Here is a 15,944-nt window from a genome sequence, read left to right on the forward strand (position 1 = left end):
ATCTTTCTTGCATGTGAAACAACGATATTCTTTTACAATATTGTCCATTGGATCTCAAAGTACTGAGGTTGTCCAATCATTTGATGCATAGATCTTAAAATAATCATTGTACAATTCAACGATGGATTTGCATCAAAAAAAATGAATTATTTTTTTGCACGAAGGATACAACACCATCCCATGAACCTATTCTAGTCTCGACCACTATGAGTATGACTTATGAGGTATTGTCGAAGCACACAAAATAATTTTTTACTTCAATCTATGAAAGGATGAACCTAGCTTTATATCTATCCAACATTGGACCACCCATTGTATGGATATTTCAAAATACTCTATATAAGATCTCAAAGAAATAGTGGATGATCTAAAATGATTATAAAACTTGGTTTCGCGTGAAGGATACAATGGACGAGGTCCAAGTGGATGGGGGCAAATCTTGGAGCATATGCATGATGGGGAACACGCAATCGGGAATTTGTGAAAATACAAGGGGTAATGTGGTATGTTGTCCACCATGGGATCCGGTCCAAGTAAAAATTTGATGACACGATGTGCCGAGCAGGTGAGAAACACCTGTTACTCATAAGCCTGAATAGCTATGGAGCCACGATGATTTTTGAGCTAGCATCCCTTGCCAGGCATGGGTTTATCCTGGAAAGGTTAATCCCTACCATGCATGTGACTGTTAGCATCACCAATCACAACCGTCCGTTTGTATAACGAGATGCGTGTTTGATGAACGGGATCATAGGAACGCTGTGATGGATGGCATGGCCATGTGGTCGGGAATAATTTCATATTGTGCGGAGGTCGGTCCACCAAACTCGTGATTGCCGTGGCCGTTTCTCCACGTGGTGGGGCCCGATGGTGCCCCACAAAGCGGCTCTCTGGGACCGAAAAGGCCATGGAAAAGTTCAAAAGAAACAAAGCATATAAAAACGTATTACGTATCCCATCCGTTGCCGTTGGCTTCAAGCCCATAATGTTGGAGAACTTTAGCCAACTCTCCTATTCCGTTTTTTTTTTTTTTTTTCCTCCCCTCTTTCTTTTTGATACATCGTATTCCTCACCTATGAGTCAGCGACCAAAAAATAAAAAATTTACACACACCCATTCCAGACACACCCAAACTTCCCTCTCTCTCCAGGGGTAATTTGTTGGGCCCGTGTGCAGCGGACCTGTTGCTGATCTGACCCTGCTATCGCCTCTCAAAGATCGGCCGGCGGTGGCGTGACGGTCTTTTTGTCCGTTTGGTTGATTTTTTTGGGTACAAGGGGCGTGACGGTCTTTGTCGAAAAGTCATCTCCTTTTTACCAAAAAGAAAAAAAGGGCCATCTCTTCCTCCTCTCTCGCCCTCGGCCTCGGCTGTAAGGGCACCCTTGCGTTTCCGCGGCAGCTGAAATAATCTCTGCCATCCACTGCGGAAGCATGGGGCTGTCTCTAATCGAGGTGAGTTGTTTGACTGGTGAAAAATGAGCCTCGATTTGGTTCTTCCCTGTTTAGATTTGTGTTTTATCTGTGATATATATATATTTGGTTGAGATCAGGGCTTTACCAAATCGCTTGCAATGACCGTGCTATCAGAGATTGGAGACAAGACTTTCTTTGCAGCTGCGGTAAGTCCATCTTTCCTTTTTTTTTTTTTTAAAATTTTTTTTGGTTAAAATTGAACGTGAAAAATGCAGAGTTCCTTGTTCCGATGTATTAAGGAAGACTAGAACTATGGTTTGTGAAGATCGGATTCTGTCAGATTTAGAGTTTGAAATCTGTTTACCAGCATCTGATTTTTTTTTTTTTTGCCTGAATTGAACCGAGTTTTAAAAGCAAGGTCCTGAAGCTCCTTGATTCCTAGTTTCCAGTCTCTTGTTGTTGTGGTATATAGATTAAGGTAGGCCAATCCTGATACAATGATTTCCTATGAAGATAAACCGATTGATATGGCATGACCAAAGACAAGACAACACCCCGTTCATTACGCATGTGTTATTTTATTACTATCGTGTCAGAAGGATCATATAAGATTAATTTTGTCTTAACAAAATTAGGTAAACAAAGATATATATATAGAATTCTTTTTTTTTTTTTTGGGTGTGGTTTTTGGGTGGGTTTTGGGGAGGGGGGGGGGGGGTGTGGTTGTTGTTGGGTTTGGAAGTCGCTTTGGTTTCAGAGGCAGTGGACTCTCATGTTGTTTGTAAAGTAGATGGAGCTCTAGGAAAAGGGCCATAATAAACCAACATTTATATATTAGGTCCTGTTGATCAAAACTTCTTCTAGAGTCTAGACACACACACACATGCAAGCACGGAGAATCCAGCTTAGAAGCTTGCCTCAATGGTTTTTGTCATGCTCATTGGAATATATTCTCGAATCTTGATTAAAATACACATCATGCATCTTAGCGCCCTAGCTCCATTGTGGTGACCCATATTATCAATTACCTGATGCAGGGTAATAAGGCCTCCAATTATTTTTTGTATTTTTAGCAGTTTAAATTCTGTGGGTCATGGTTAATGTTGTTTTCTCGTCAACTTAGATGGCCTATCATATATTTTTGCAGTAAGAATGTTTGGACCAGATCCTACCATAGTTCAACTCTCTCCTTAGTATGTAGTTATATCCTAGTGCCATAATATATGGTGGGTCATCCTAAACTGTTCATCATGATCTACACATCATCAAACACTTGATGACCATTCTTAGTTGCTTTTGGTATCTTTAAACTGTGGATCATAAAAAACTGTTTTTCATGTTATTTAGGAGTTTATTATGTCATGAACCATGATACGTTAGTAGGATGCCCCAAAATATTTCTTTTTCATTTTTTTTTTTGTTGATTTTGATGGTTCTGTTACTTCTATGGATCTATAAATACATAAGGGTTCAAACTTCAACCTTTGCTCTCTTGCCCCTAACATCTTGCTGCCTAGGCATGAACTTGTAGTTCTGAAGTTTGAAGTATGAAATGTTCAGCATGCTTTACTTGTAATATTAAATTCCTTTTATTTGTTTTACTAAGATCTAAGCTGTCAAGCTTCTACTATAGCTTCTTGTTAGAACAGTGGAAAAATGGACACTGTACCACTGTCATGCTACTCGTTGTTTGCTAAAATGTACTATGTAAGAATTGTGTGGTGGTCATACTTGTAAGAATTTGGAAAGATGCAATCCATTTTTCCTATGATAGCCTGAAAATTATTTTTGTTTCTCCTGACATATGATTTCTCTTCTTAAGATCTTGGCAATGCGCTATCCAAGAAGGCTTGTCTTAGCAGGTTGTTTAATGGCCTTAATTGTGAGTTCTCTTCCTTGACCGTTACTTTTATATTACAGCTGTTGCTTTATGTGACCCATAATTTCATCTGTTTTCACGTATATATGGAGTTGAATTGTAGGTGATGACCATCTTATCTGCCTTGCTTGGTTGGGCTGCACCAAATCTGGTATGCTACATGCTTTTTATGATTGAGAAAGTATTATCTCTTTGTTTTTGAACTTATTGTATAGACTGCTCGTAAGTTTTTGAAGTTATTGTATTTTGTTCATTTTCTGTGATGTTTCTAGAAATAAGTACTGGTTATGGAGTTATATGCATCAATAGCAGTGTAGAGGCCTTATGCCATGAAACATGAATTCTTTAGCTTATAAAGTACACCAAAACTCTATATTAATACTCTGTTAAATGCTTTCTTCGTACTCCAGTGTTGCTTCTGTTATTTATTTTTATTTAAGCAGGTATAATAGACTACATCTACATGTATCCAGTAATTATTGTGGAAAATGAGCACTAATTGATCTAAGAGATAATGGATTTAATGCACAAGTTTACACATTGGAAATTTTTTAAATTTCATCCAATTATATTACCTGCTTCGATGAAATTTGGCCCAGTCATTTGGCATCAGGAATTTGAATGTCACTAGAGACTTTGTGGAGCATAACTGTCTAAATGATGGTCAGATTATCCATGTATAGTGATGCTTTATCTGAAAACCATGTGCATTCCAATTTCATGAACTTACTTTTTTTTTTTTTTTAAATTAATGTACTCATATATCAGAATTTGCTTTTTTAGGAATTAACTCGATGTTTGGCAATGTTGACAAAAAAATTCTATTCAGAGTAAAAATTTTCAAGTTCATAATATTTTCTTTTCTTCTTATGTTTTTGTTCTTTTATATTTTGCTTGTCAGCAACAAACACTTGAAAACTCTAGACTTGGAGAAAAAAAGAAAAATAAATTTCATTATTTTGGAATTGAAAACCTCGAAACACAATCATTAAAAGTCCTTATTATTAATTGTTTGATTATACCTTCACCAAAGCATATGTGATCAGGATACCTTCTTATTCAATAGAGGTGTTTCTAATGATTAAAAATTGCTAGCTGCTACAGTGCAACAAACTGAAGAATCAGATTTGTTTTGTAGATGCTGTCGCTTTCCTTTGTAAATGAACTCATTGATGTTAGTACTGGAAGAATGAATGGTGAAAATGGTGCAAGAATATGAAAAATGGTTTACTGAATGTCAAGATTCTTCATAGTAAACTTTGAATTAGAAGCATTAGGCTACTGATTTCTTCAGAACTGTGTAATAGTATTTGGAACAATCAGATGGAAGTTAGTACTGAAGGTTGTGCTTGATTAATGGAAATATAGAGGTAAATGTGCTTCTGGGATATTAGTGACTGAGGTCATATGATGCATGATAAATGATTAACAGCTGCACATTCTACTTTGGAATTTACTGAGTGAGCTCTAGAACAACAATTATCTGGTTTCTGGATCAACCCAGAGAAAGCCTTGACGTTGGAAATAGTCATTTATATAGTATGCTTTATACTTTTGTGTTGAGATGTTTATTTTATCAAAAGTAACATGGGATACATTTCCATGGGGAGTCATCAGTCTCGTAGACAAGTGCTCCTACTCTTGGTTATGTTCCATTTTTTATATACTTAGGCTGATGAGTTGGCTGTGCTTCTATGATCTGTGAAAAAAGCAGCAGGAACCCAAAAAGATGAATTATGAAAAGGTGGCCCTGTAGTCTGTGGCTCATATCTACTGTTCCTGTTGTATGACAGAACTGAAGATGCTAACGAGCATTTGTGGAGGACTACATCCAGGGAGTAGGTAGATTTTTGAGAGGGAGTATGATATGGCATCTTCCTTAATGGAGTCTTAGAGACTTTTGAAAATTTACAGGATCAAACTTCAAAGTATCATGCATCATGTTGTATTTGTGCTAACACTGGACCCAAAAACAAGTAGGCAATGTAAATTTGTAAAAGAGTTTGCAACTGGTGTGTTAAAATATACCACGTAATTCCAACATTTTAGCATAGACAAATTTTAATGTCTTTATACTGGGATGTATATATGGTTTAGACATGTAACTACACTTTGTAACCAATCTTTGTAAGACCATATATCATCCAAGAGCTGATTTCCTTTTAACAAGAGAATAGCATACTGTTAAATAACTTGCTTTACAAACAGACATCTTGTTACCATGTTTGCAAAATTACATCACATGTAAGATTTTAAATCATCACTAAATTTATTAGGGGATTATATGACTATGTGAGAATGCATTGTAGGTGTTGTATACATAATTTGCCAAACTCTTATGCTACTAATACTGCTAGAAGCTTCTATATTATGGCTGATCTTGATCTGTAACCTTAGACAAGGATTTAATTTCCAGCCACTAACAATCTATGTCGGCCAGCACTTACCATGCTAGTATAGTTACTGGGTTGGTACCAAGTATCGAGTGGACAACTTGGTGTCACATGATGTTGAGCTAGATCAAATCTACATTTCAACATATTTTTATTTAACAGGTGTCCTTAGGGTCCAGCCTAAATGGTTGTTGACCCTTTGTTCCTATCCAATTATTTTAAAAGTTGGAGATAGGCGTATGTTGGTTAAGACTTAAGACTCTGACTTTGCAAGAATAGAACAAATTTCATTTATATGAATATTTTTCACTTAAGATATTATATGTAAACAAGGAAATAATCTCCACTTGATTTCTACAAAAATATATAGAATTCAAATTCCATCAAAACAAGAAGGTAAACTTTCCAGCTTAGGAGCAAATCCCTGAATTTTCAGGTTATGCCAAAATAGTGACCTTCAAATTTGACAAGTACTCTAACCTTAGCAGCTTATAAATTTTGTTTATCCAAACATTAGTAGGAACCAAAGGTTTAATTAGAAAAGCACTATATCTTAGTCCCCAAAATTTTTCATCTAATTTGATGCATACACGCTTAATCTTTTCAGATCTCAGTCCAGAAATTATTTCATCCAAAGGCAAAAATTTTGTATAATGAACCCCTCTTCAGTTTCAGTTAATATGCTCTCCCAAAGGAAGGCCCAAGATGGGACCCTTTTATCAAGTAATTAAATAAATAAATAACAATACTCCATTTATAGAGTGAGTTTATCAGGCAGTGTGCACAGACAAAATTATGCTCCATCTATGTTGTCATCCACATACTTTTAGAATCCCTCGAATCAAACACCAATAATGAGCAACTCCCACTTCCACTCTGTAATTGTCCGATCAGGTGAATTTGCACAAGGAAAAACAAATTTTGAAAACAAGAAAACTATGGCCTAATGAATTGATAAGGCCAAAATATCTAACAATTGTTGCTATACAATGCTAGGAGGTATTACATAAACTGTTGTTAGATAAGATAAATGACAAAAGTGCTAAATTTAACTAATTAAATATCAAACTGAATGCAAAGCTGTAGATCTTTGAATGCTTGCTTAAGAATTTCAATCATAATCCTTAGTCTATAACCATCAATACAACTTTTATGCTTTTAATTGATATAAATCTGGCTTTCTCTTAAATAGGATGATGAGGACTGAATATGTAAATACCATTCCAAACTACTGTTTCAGTTCGATTATGGGAATGAAACTTCAATCTTTATACTTACGCACTCCATCTGAGTTGTATCTCACTTTATATTCTTTTATCACTGGGATCAATACCTAAGGAATTAATAGGTCTTTCCTTTTGTTGGTCTTCCAACAATGTGCTTCTTGAAATTATCTTCTGGTTGGGCAGTTTTATAAATTCTTTTCTGAAAACTTCAATCTTTATACTTATGCACTCCATCTGAGTTGTATCTCACTTAATATTCTTTTATCACTGGGATCATACCTAAGGAATTAATAGGTCTTTCCTTTTGTTGGTCTTCCAACAATGTGCTTCTTGAAATTATCTTCTGGTTGGGGCAGTTTTATAAATTCTTTTCTGGAAATTATTTTCTTGTTTACGGTTTCTTATTACATTTTGGTTTAGCTTCTCTGTTTCCCAATACTCTGCGCCATGTATATATTTGTGAATAAAACAGAGTTGAAATGGAGCAGATTTCTCGCAAATGGACGCACCATGTGACAACTGTGTTGTTCTTTATATTTGGATTTTGGTCTTTATGGGAAGGATTTACAGAAGATGGGTATGCATATCTGCTGTTTCCCCTTTTTAAATATTTATCAGTTTCTTTCTCATTCAAATCAAGTTTCATCACTTATTTCTATACTTAACATTTTCCCATTAGGGAAGTTGAAGAGCTGAAGGAAGTGGAGGCGAAACTGGTTGGTGAAAATCATCTCTGGTCCATTGGTTTATTTAATTCTACATACCATATTCTTGCTATGTTTTTGTTCTATTTAATTAGGATGCTGACTGGAAAGCTGGCACAGGTGCACCAATGGAGGTTCTAAGGTCAGTTGGCATGTGTAAACTGGTCTCTGTTTATCTTTATTTCTCATATCAACTTACTTTCTGTTGACTGAAGTTATCGTGCTCTTCCTGGTCTTCATAAAGATAAGCAACTCTTCAGCAGTGAAAAGCACTTTGTTTAAACGTAAAAAGTGATAAATAATTTTCTTCTCCAAGCATTTTAACAAACGTTTAGGTCAAATGGATTCATAGTCACCCAATGTCTCTTATCTGCTCTAGTCAAATTGTTTGTTTAAAGTTAAATAAAGATGTATGTTCCTCTTTATATAAATGCAGGACAAGTTTTCAATCAACTAGCAAGGTTACATTCATTAGTTGATGTATTAGAGAGAGTATACTGTTTTCCTGTCTGTTGAAATGGAACCTGTAATCCATTTCATACTCTTATACAATTTGTTTTGGTGTTGACTGGTAAGAGATTTGCAAAGGTTTCATTTGAAAGGAGCTTGCTAGATGGATTGTATGTGAGGAAATGAGAATGAAAGTGTCATGAAATGGCTTTTGGGTTAAGCTTGTATAGTGTGTCCTTGATAATGTGGAGTGGATTAGATGACAAAGAAACTGGGACAAAAATAAGCCTTCTAAATTCCTGTTTAGAAAAACAATATATGTCTAAAACATACTTGGTGCAAAATTTTCCTTCGGAAAGACACTTTATGCTAGGAGATATTTGTATAATTTTCTTACTTTCTTGTTTAACCTAGGTTCTCACAGTGTGAGTATTATTATGGTGAGATATTAGCACAAAATGTCCATTTATATTTCAACTGTTTTAGGATTTGGTTTTTGTCTTCATTCATATTATTTAGTGGTTGAAGAGCTAGCTGGATGATGTCTGTAGCGTATTGTGAGGGCTTGGTAAAAGCAAATCTTTGTGAGACTTTGGCTGGCATAAAAATTGGTTGCATGAAAACTGTCAATTGTGAATGTTCTGAGATTAACCATTAGGAACAGGTTTAGATCTTTGTAAAATTAGAGCTGCAACTTGGGCGGGGTTCAACTAGAAAATAACCAACCCAATCATGTTCTTGGGCTGGGCTGGCTTAATGTTTTAAGAAAGCATGTAGGGCTTAACTTCAAAACAATTCAGACCCTGTATTTGGTTTGAGTTGGGTTTAAGGTCAGATTCAAAGTTGAACCTTACCAGGTACCATGAAGAGAGAGAACATGCACCTCTCACTTGATTTGACAATTTTCACTTTTGTCTTCTTGGAGATGGACAGCTGAAGAGTGTGTGTGTGTGTGTGTGGTTTTGGAGAGGGGGAGGGGAGGGGAGTGTTGATGGAGATGAATGCACCATTGTGTGGTGGGGAGCTGGCTGGATCAAGCCCTCAGATCCAGGTGGGAGGAGCCAAGATTACCTTTTAGATATGTACATATGTACTTATACATATGTATGCATATGTGCACACAAGCATGGAGGAAACACAACTCGACCTGATCCACCTTGGCATGATACTGACCCGAACAGGAATTAGCCCAACCTGAAGTCAGGTCAGGTTTAGAGATATAAAAGTAGGGCTGGGTTAAGGTCAAGCCTTCAACATGAGCTGACCTACTCGAGTTGCATCCCTTGGTAGAATAATTATGGAAACTTATAAGTTGCATCTATTGCAAACCTTTTAGGACAAATATTTAGATTTCTTTGCAACTAAAGTCTTGAGAAGCTAGAATGGGGTAATAGAACAAAGGCAGAGTCGTGGGCCAACCAAGAAGTCTGCAAGAAAAGTAGAAAACATTTTTTTATAATTTGTTAAGGACATTTATCTGAATGAGATGTAGATGGATCCTTTAAACTAAGCAAATTAAACCATGAGGAAACTTCAACAATTTTTAGAGATTTTGATTCAAATTCACAGCCTAGTATGCCATGCAAATTAGCAAATAAGTACGATTCTATTTATGTGCAAAGAAGTTTCAACTAGAAAACTTATGGGTCAAGAAGCATATTGGTCCAGCAATCCTTCTTTTTGGGAAGTCACCCCTTTTGTCTAAGGTGGAATTCGGCATGTAACTCTTCCAGTTTATTTGTGTAGAAAAGGGAACTATAAGGGAAGAAAAGGGACATGAAATGAAAGAAAAGAAAGTCCAGCAGCTAAAAAAGTATATCTTACAAAAAATTGAGTCAGGTTGCCAATGATCCATCTGATCCAATGTCAGATAACCTTTTGTACCAGCTGGAAGTGAACTGAAAGAGTTGGGAAAAAAAACACTTTGAGTATCACAAACAAGATTTGCCATATGATCCACAACCAAATTGTATCTTTAGATAATTGCTGAAGCACGACATATATGGAATCAGCCGGCATTCTGAATTTCTGAACAAGGTACGACTTTCGAGGAATGTGGGAATATTGTTTAATGATATCAGCCAATAATTGAGAATCAGATTGTACAATGTTGGAAAAGAAACCTTTTGGGTGCAAAGTTTCATTCTATCAAGAAGTTCTGTCATTTTAGCAAACTTAACAAACTTATAGAAGTCATCAAAACCCAAAATAAATCTGCCCCTACCGTACCACACCCCCACCCCCCATCCCTGCACTGCCATCATCCTGTGCAACACCACCATCATCAGGCGTACCAGGCTTGCCTTTTGATGCATCATCACAGTTCAATTGTACAAAATGAGGAGGTGGTTTGATTCACTTAGTTCAGAGTGCCTTCAACTTTTCTAGGCTTGAGATTAGAGACACCAGATTTAGAAAGCACTGACCTATCAAAGTCATTTGTGGGGGCATCTTTAACCTGGAAGGCAATAAAAATATCTCAAACCCGGATGTTAAAGGCATTTATAACCAATGTCTGACTTTTTTGAGTTTTCAAATATTCTATTTCTTTCACACAGATTTCTAGCATATAATGCAAAGAAGGAATTTTTTTAGTAGCTGTATCTTGGTCTTTTTAACTTGAATGGAGATGTTGAATACTTAGGCTTTGAATAATGTCCAAGTTATTAAGCTTTTGGGCGCCAAAAAGATTAGAGAATTCGATCCTAATAAAGGCATGCCAATTCACGAACAGGGAAGATTGGTGGATTTTCAATGTCCTCAGTGAAACAACTACATTTACAAGCCAAATGAATTCCACTGGAGTCCAAAGAGCCATCCACTGGTAATCTGAATTTCTGAAGATGTCACATAGTGAGAGTTTTAAAAGGATACTTGGTCCAAACACTTCTTAGATTAGCCTCTGCAAATCTTCTTTCTCAAAGAGATTGCCAGCTGATTTGAGAGTAAAACATCTTATGATCTTATAGCCCATATGAATAGTTTTATTGGAATTGATAAAAATGCTCGTACTATTGATGAGCTGAATTAACTCAAGTGAAGGACTAAGCAGGACAATTTCCTACTTAAGATGGCCTGTCATCAAACGGTTATTGAGCTTCAAGCATACAACCTGCTAGTTAGAGTCATTTCCAATATCCCACCAGAAATTTGATTCTCTTTTGCCAACTAACAAGCCAATGCGATTTTTGGATGCTTTGTAACTCGTAACAACTTTCTCCAAGTGGGTGAACAACTAAGATGATTGGCCAACAAGGTGTGGATCAGTCATTTTCACAACATTTAGAGAGAAGAATCTTGGTACATAAGGATTCATTCAATCTCTTCATCTACCATAATGTGATGCTATTAAGACTTACAGCATTAACTAACCTTTTAAATCCAGCACCATCATCAGAATCAGGAAAGAACAAATCACTCCACCATTTGATGCTTATGAATGCCTTCAAGTTCACCTGATAAAAAACTCGCAAATATTCTTTCGATCTTATTTATGAGCTTTGGGAGGGGTCCTGAGGGGAAAGGTTAGACCCATGGTTTGTGAAGTTACTTTCTAAAAGCACTTCTATGATAAAATAAAGGGTAGAAATAAAGAAATTAACATAAGTAACATAAGTAATCACTTAGGGCATAGTGATATTCATGGATTAGAGTATCCATCTTATAAGAAAATTAGGCAAGTTCTCTAGAATTTATAATTATAACATAGGAAGCATGAAGATGATTTAATATGCAAATGGGACGTGGTTTGGTTATGACAATGTGACAAATTTTGAAATGTCAGGATATGGTTATCATGGCAAGAACACAAATAAATGAATATATTCTGACAATAATCAAAATTTATCCTGTCTGATAAAAAATTTATGGTTTTAGATCTTGTTTTCTTGCTTTATAGATTCTGTTTCTCTCTGGTTTAGGATACCAATGAGGGACAAAGGAGGTTTTATTTAACTTAATGGATTATTGATCTGGCGGTTGAATTGACCCAAGATTACTTGACTGGTAACCTGATGACCTCCAACATTGTCTGTGACATATAGGCAAGTATTTGAACCACATATAATTGTATCAAGTACCTTATTCATAAAACTAAATGGGTACTTATGGTAAGTATCCAAGTGCATTGAGTTGTAACAAATGTTTATCTGGTGCTGATACAACCTGGACATTATGGCACTACACAAGATCAGGGTGCATTGCAAAAGCAGGTTTGTGATAATTAGCTAACATGAGATGTGGTTGCCTATTGGAGTGACAAGCCTAGCTTCTAACTACAAGAGGAAGAGAAACATGCCCTCGACTTGAATTGGGTAGGTGTTGTGTTTCTATGGTTTTATGAGTTTTAATATGCTTAAAACTGAAATGGGAGGTACTATATAGTTGTGAAGGTAAAGGGTATTTACCTAGTCGTAAATCCACATTACCAAAGCTTCCTTTAATATCCGCAGTCTACTGTAGCTTTCTGCAGTTTCCTTTGGCTGGTAGAGGTTTTCCAATGAATGTCCCTGAGATCTACTAATGCAAGGATACCTCATGGAGAGAGAACACAAGCACATAAACTCAAAAAGTGGACTTTTTTAATTAATGTGTAGAATTTAGTAAATAGGTAGGGTATTTTTGGGGTCGTTGGGCACCTAAGATTTAATGCCTCCAAAGTCCAGCTCAAACTAATGAGACTATGAATTGGAAACAAATAAAGGTTGTATTCATCAAATCCGTGGCAGGTTTAGGCATCTAGTAGCTAGAACTGTCCATTAGTTAGGACTAGATGACTAGATGGTCCTGCTGGATTTATTTGGTGTAGATGGCAGGATTTTAACTTTGATCCACACTATCTTGCTGATGTCATGGCTAATGCTAAATTGTTGTCACCAACAGGAAAACATGATTAAGCTGTCAGATGCATTGTATGGCCAATTGGAACTGTCAGACCCAATTCAATGCAATTGGGATTCTTTTGGTGTTTGCACTTCATCCATTTGGTCATGGATGGACTTGGTGCCATTCTGACCAGTCTAAAGGCCTCGGTTTGCACCACAACCTCTTTATGCTTCTTACACCATCGGTGGACCCATCAAGTTAGGGAGCCAGGTCTAGATCTCCATGATGTCAATTCATACTATGGTAGTTGGTATATGTTATGTATTAGACGTAATTTAAATTGCTCCAGGGAGATATCTGTAGTTTACAAAAACTTAATTAGCCTTCTTGGTATTGGGGTTCCAAGCATCAAAGGTTTTTTCTCTGGCTTCAAAATCATTTACCAACTCCATAAACAAAATTTGATCAGTAGTGAGTTACCTTCTCTTGATAAGCATCTTTAGATTTTTTTTAGTTTCAACATTAATTTCCTCTAAGAGTGGCATATAATGACTGACATGCACTTCTAGAAGGGAAGATTGAAATGAGGTAAAGATGGCTACGGTAGTCATAGTGGCTGTAGCTTAGTAGCAGAAATCTTTCGCTTATGATGCTGCACCTGCTTTGGGATCTCCCCAGAAACTTGTCCTTGTTAAGAACACCAGTATGGCTAATCTTGGCTCAACTAAATTATTTCTTTCAAAATTAAATACTTCATAAATTGACTGAAGTTTATGGAATGTCTGCTTGTGGGAATATATGGATGGTTAAATTAAGTCATACATGCATGCTTTGTGGGACAATTTAATGGTTGCAGATATCAAGTCAGATATTCATGCTCAAGGAATGAGCCATATTGGTATTCGAGCATCCTGCATGTTAGGACATCCAAAGGTTCCATCAATGTTTGCTTTCTTTGATCAAGTGGTGGTCATTCACCCAGGCAATTTCAACATTGGATGTGTGTCTAATTGTGTAATTCTTTGTGATCGTGTTGTGTATTGGTCCATTGCTGAATCAGAAAGGATGACAATACTTGATAATCTTCTTTTTATCGGGGTTTGTTGAGTCAGTCCATTCAATGGTTGAAATGTAACATTGTGACAAAGAATCAAATCCTGTACGGATCGGGATTTGCTGTATTTCTTTCTCTCTCTCTCTCTTCTTTTTTTTTTTTCTAATCAAAACCCTGGCATGAAACCTTAAGGCTGTTTTGTTCATAGTTATATGAAAACTTAGACTGATTATGGGGTGTTTGAGCAAGGATTATTTGGTCTTCAACATTTACAGTGCACACCAATGAGATGATTGATAGCTTCCTCTCCCGGTCTGTTCATAGGATTATAAACCTTGAATTTGGGTATTCACTAGCTAGATGCCCTATGTACTGTGTCTTTGTATTATATACTTCCATTTCTTCAGAATGACATGAAAATTTAACTATAAATCGTATCAGCTGATAATGGCATTTTCATATTGTATGGTTGGTCGGCCATTAACTAAATTACTTATTCATTTCTTTCATAAATAGGGGGATAATGATTTAAAGAAACAACAGAGACCATTTCTGACACAGTTCTTCTCACCCATATTTCTGAAGGTATGGGTTGTAAGGTCACTGGGACAAGATAAAAAATATAGATGCAATGTTGTTATATGATGCACAGTTTAAAGATGTTGTTCTTATCCATCTCTGCAGGCATTTTCCATTAGTTTCTTTGGTGAGTGGGGTGATAAGAGTCAGGTAATCTGTGGATAAATAATTTCTTTAAATCACATGGGTTGCTCATTGTACTAAAGTACGGGCCATTACAATTTGCTGTGTCTTTTTTCTCAGATTGCTACAATTGGTTTGGCTGCTGATGAACACCCATTCGGTGTGGTTCTTGGGGGCATCATGTATGACCTGAACCTCATGTCCCCTTTTTGTTTTTTGGGTGAAAACCTTCTGTCTTGTTTATGAACGCCCCTTTTATTCTAATTGTTATCTATTTTAGCTGAATGCAACTGTTTTTCTTGGTTTTTATATTTGGGTGCAGGGCACAGGCATTGTGTACTACAGCAGCTGTTCTTGGTGGAAAGAGCTTGGCATCCCAAATATCTGAGAAGATGGTAAGGGATTACCCTTTTAGTTTTTACCCTAACACTTCTTGAAAACATGTTATAGACATTGATGCTGTATTAATCTTGTGGTAGGTTGCACTCTCCAGTGGGGTACTTTTCTTAGTATTTGGCCTCCACTCCTTCCTGTCAGTAGAGTCTTGATCCTCGCCTGCTGCCTTTTTTGTGTTCGAATACTTGTCTGGTTGAATACATTTCGCTTTTCCTTTTCATTCCAATACATAAGTCATAGGATGTCATTTGCACAATAGCTGTCTTATGTCTCTAATTTTTTACACAATAGGAGTTATTCTCACAGCTTCATTTATGACATTTTGTCAATTCAGTGACGAATACATTACCATTTATTATCAATATGATCACAAATGTTACACCTATTTGCTTATCCCTTTCAAATCTTTTTCATTGCATTGAGATCTGTTTGTTTGATGAAAGAAAAGGAAGGACATGAATATTGTGGCTTGGTAGGTGCACTGAGTAAAGAAATGTGGCTTCATGCAATTGTCTATGTTTACACTAGGGATTTTGTAATCAAGGATGTAACATAGTAGAAGCTACCAAGGTTTGCTGTGGTACCGTACCATATCAGACATACCATACTATATTGGTACTGAATTGGTATGCCGGATATGCTTTGCTGTCTCATACTGTATGATACTGTAATAGGATGATACTAGTACGGGATCTGGTATTAAGACGGCAAACCTTGAAAGATATAATATTATACTAGGTTAGGCTTGTGAAATAGAGGAGACTTATTATGAAAGAGCCGATATTGCTGCAAGAAGTTACAAAGGTCTGAAACAAAGTAGTTAGCTTGTTTTTCAATGTCCATGTGTGCTGAACTGTTTGTTTTAGCTTGGAAAGGAACTGCACATTCTGAACATAATATTTT

General features: G+C 36.4%; 1 protein-coding gene across 1 annotated transcript; it reads left to right on the forward strand.

Moving 5' to 3' along the window:
* Window positions 1–1,287: 1,287 nt before the first annotated feature.
* LOC140852058 (GDT1-like protein 5) lies at window positions 1,288–15,426 on the forward strand. Its single transcript, XM_073244772.1, is given in 13 exon segments — window positions 1,288–1,452; window positions 1,551–1,619; window positions 3,236–3,295; window positions 3,396–3,443; window positions 7,400–7,488; window positions 7,591–7,627; window positions 7,711–7,735; window positions 7,738–7,757; window positions 14,460–14,528; window positions 14,628–14,672; window positions 14,766–14,827; window positions 14,968–15,040; window positions 15,125–15,426. Coding segments are annotated over 13 exon segments (687 nt in total). The 5' UTR covers window positions 1,288–1,431; the 3' UTR covers window positions 15,194–15,426.
* The last annotated feature ends 518 nt before the right edge of the window (window positions 15,427–15,944 follow it).

This window comes from Elaeis guineensis, chromosome 10 (genome assembly GCF_000442705.2).
Source record: "Elaeis guineensis isolate ETL-2024a chromosome 10, EG11, whole genome shotgun sequence".
NCBI classification, from domain to species: Eukaryota; Viridiplantae; Streptophyta; class Magnoliopsida; order Arecales; family Arecaceae; genus Elaeis; species Elaeis guineensis.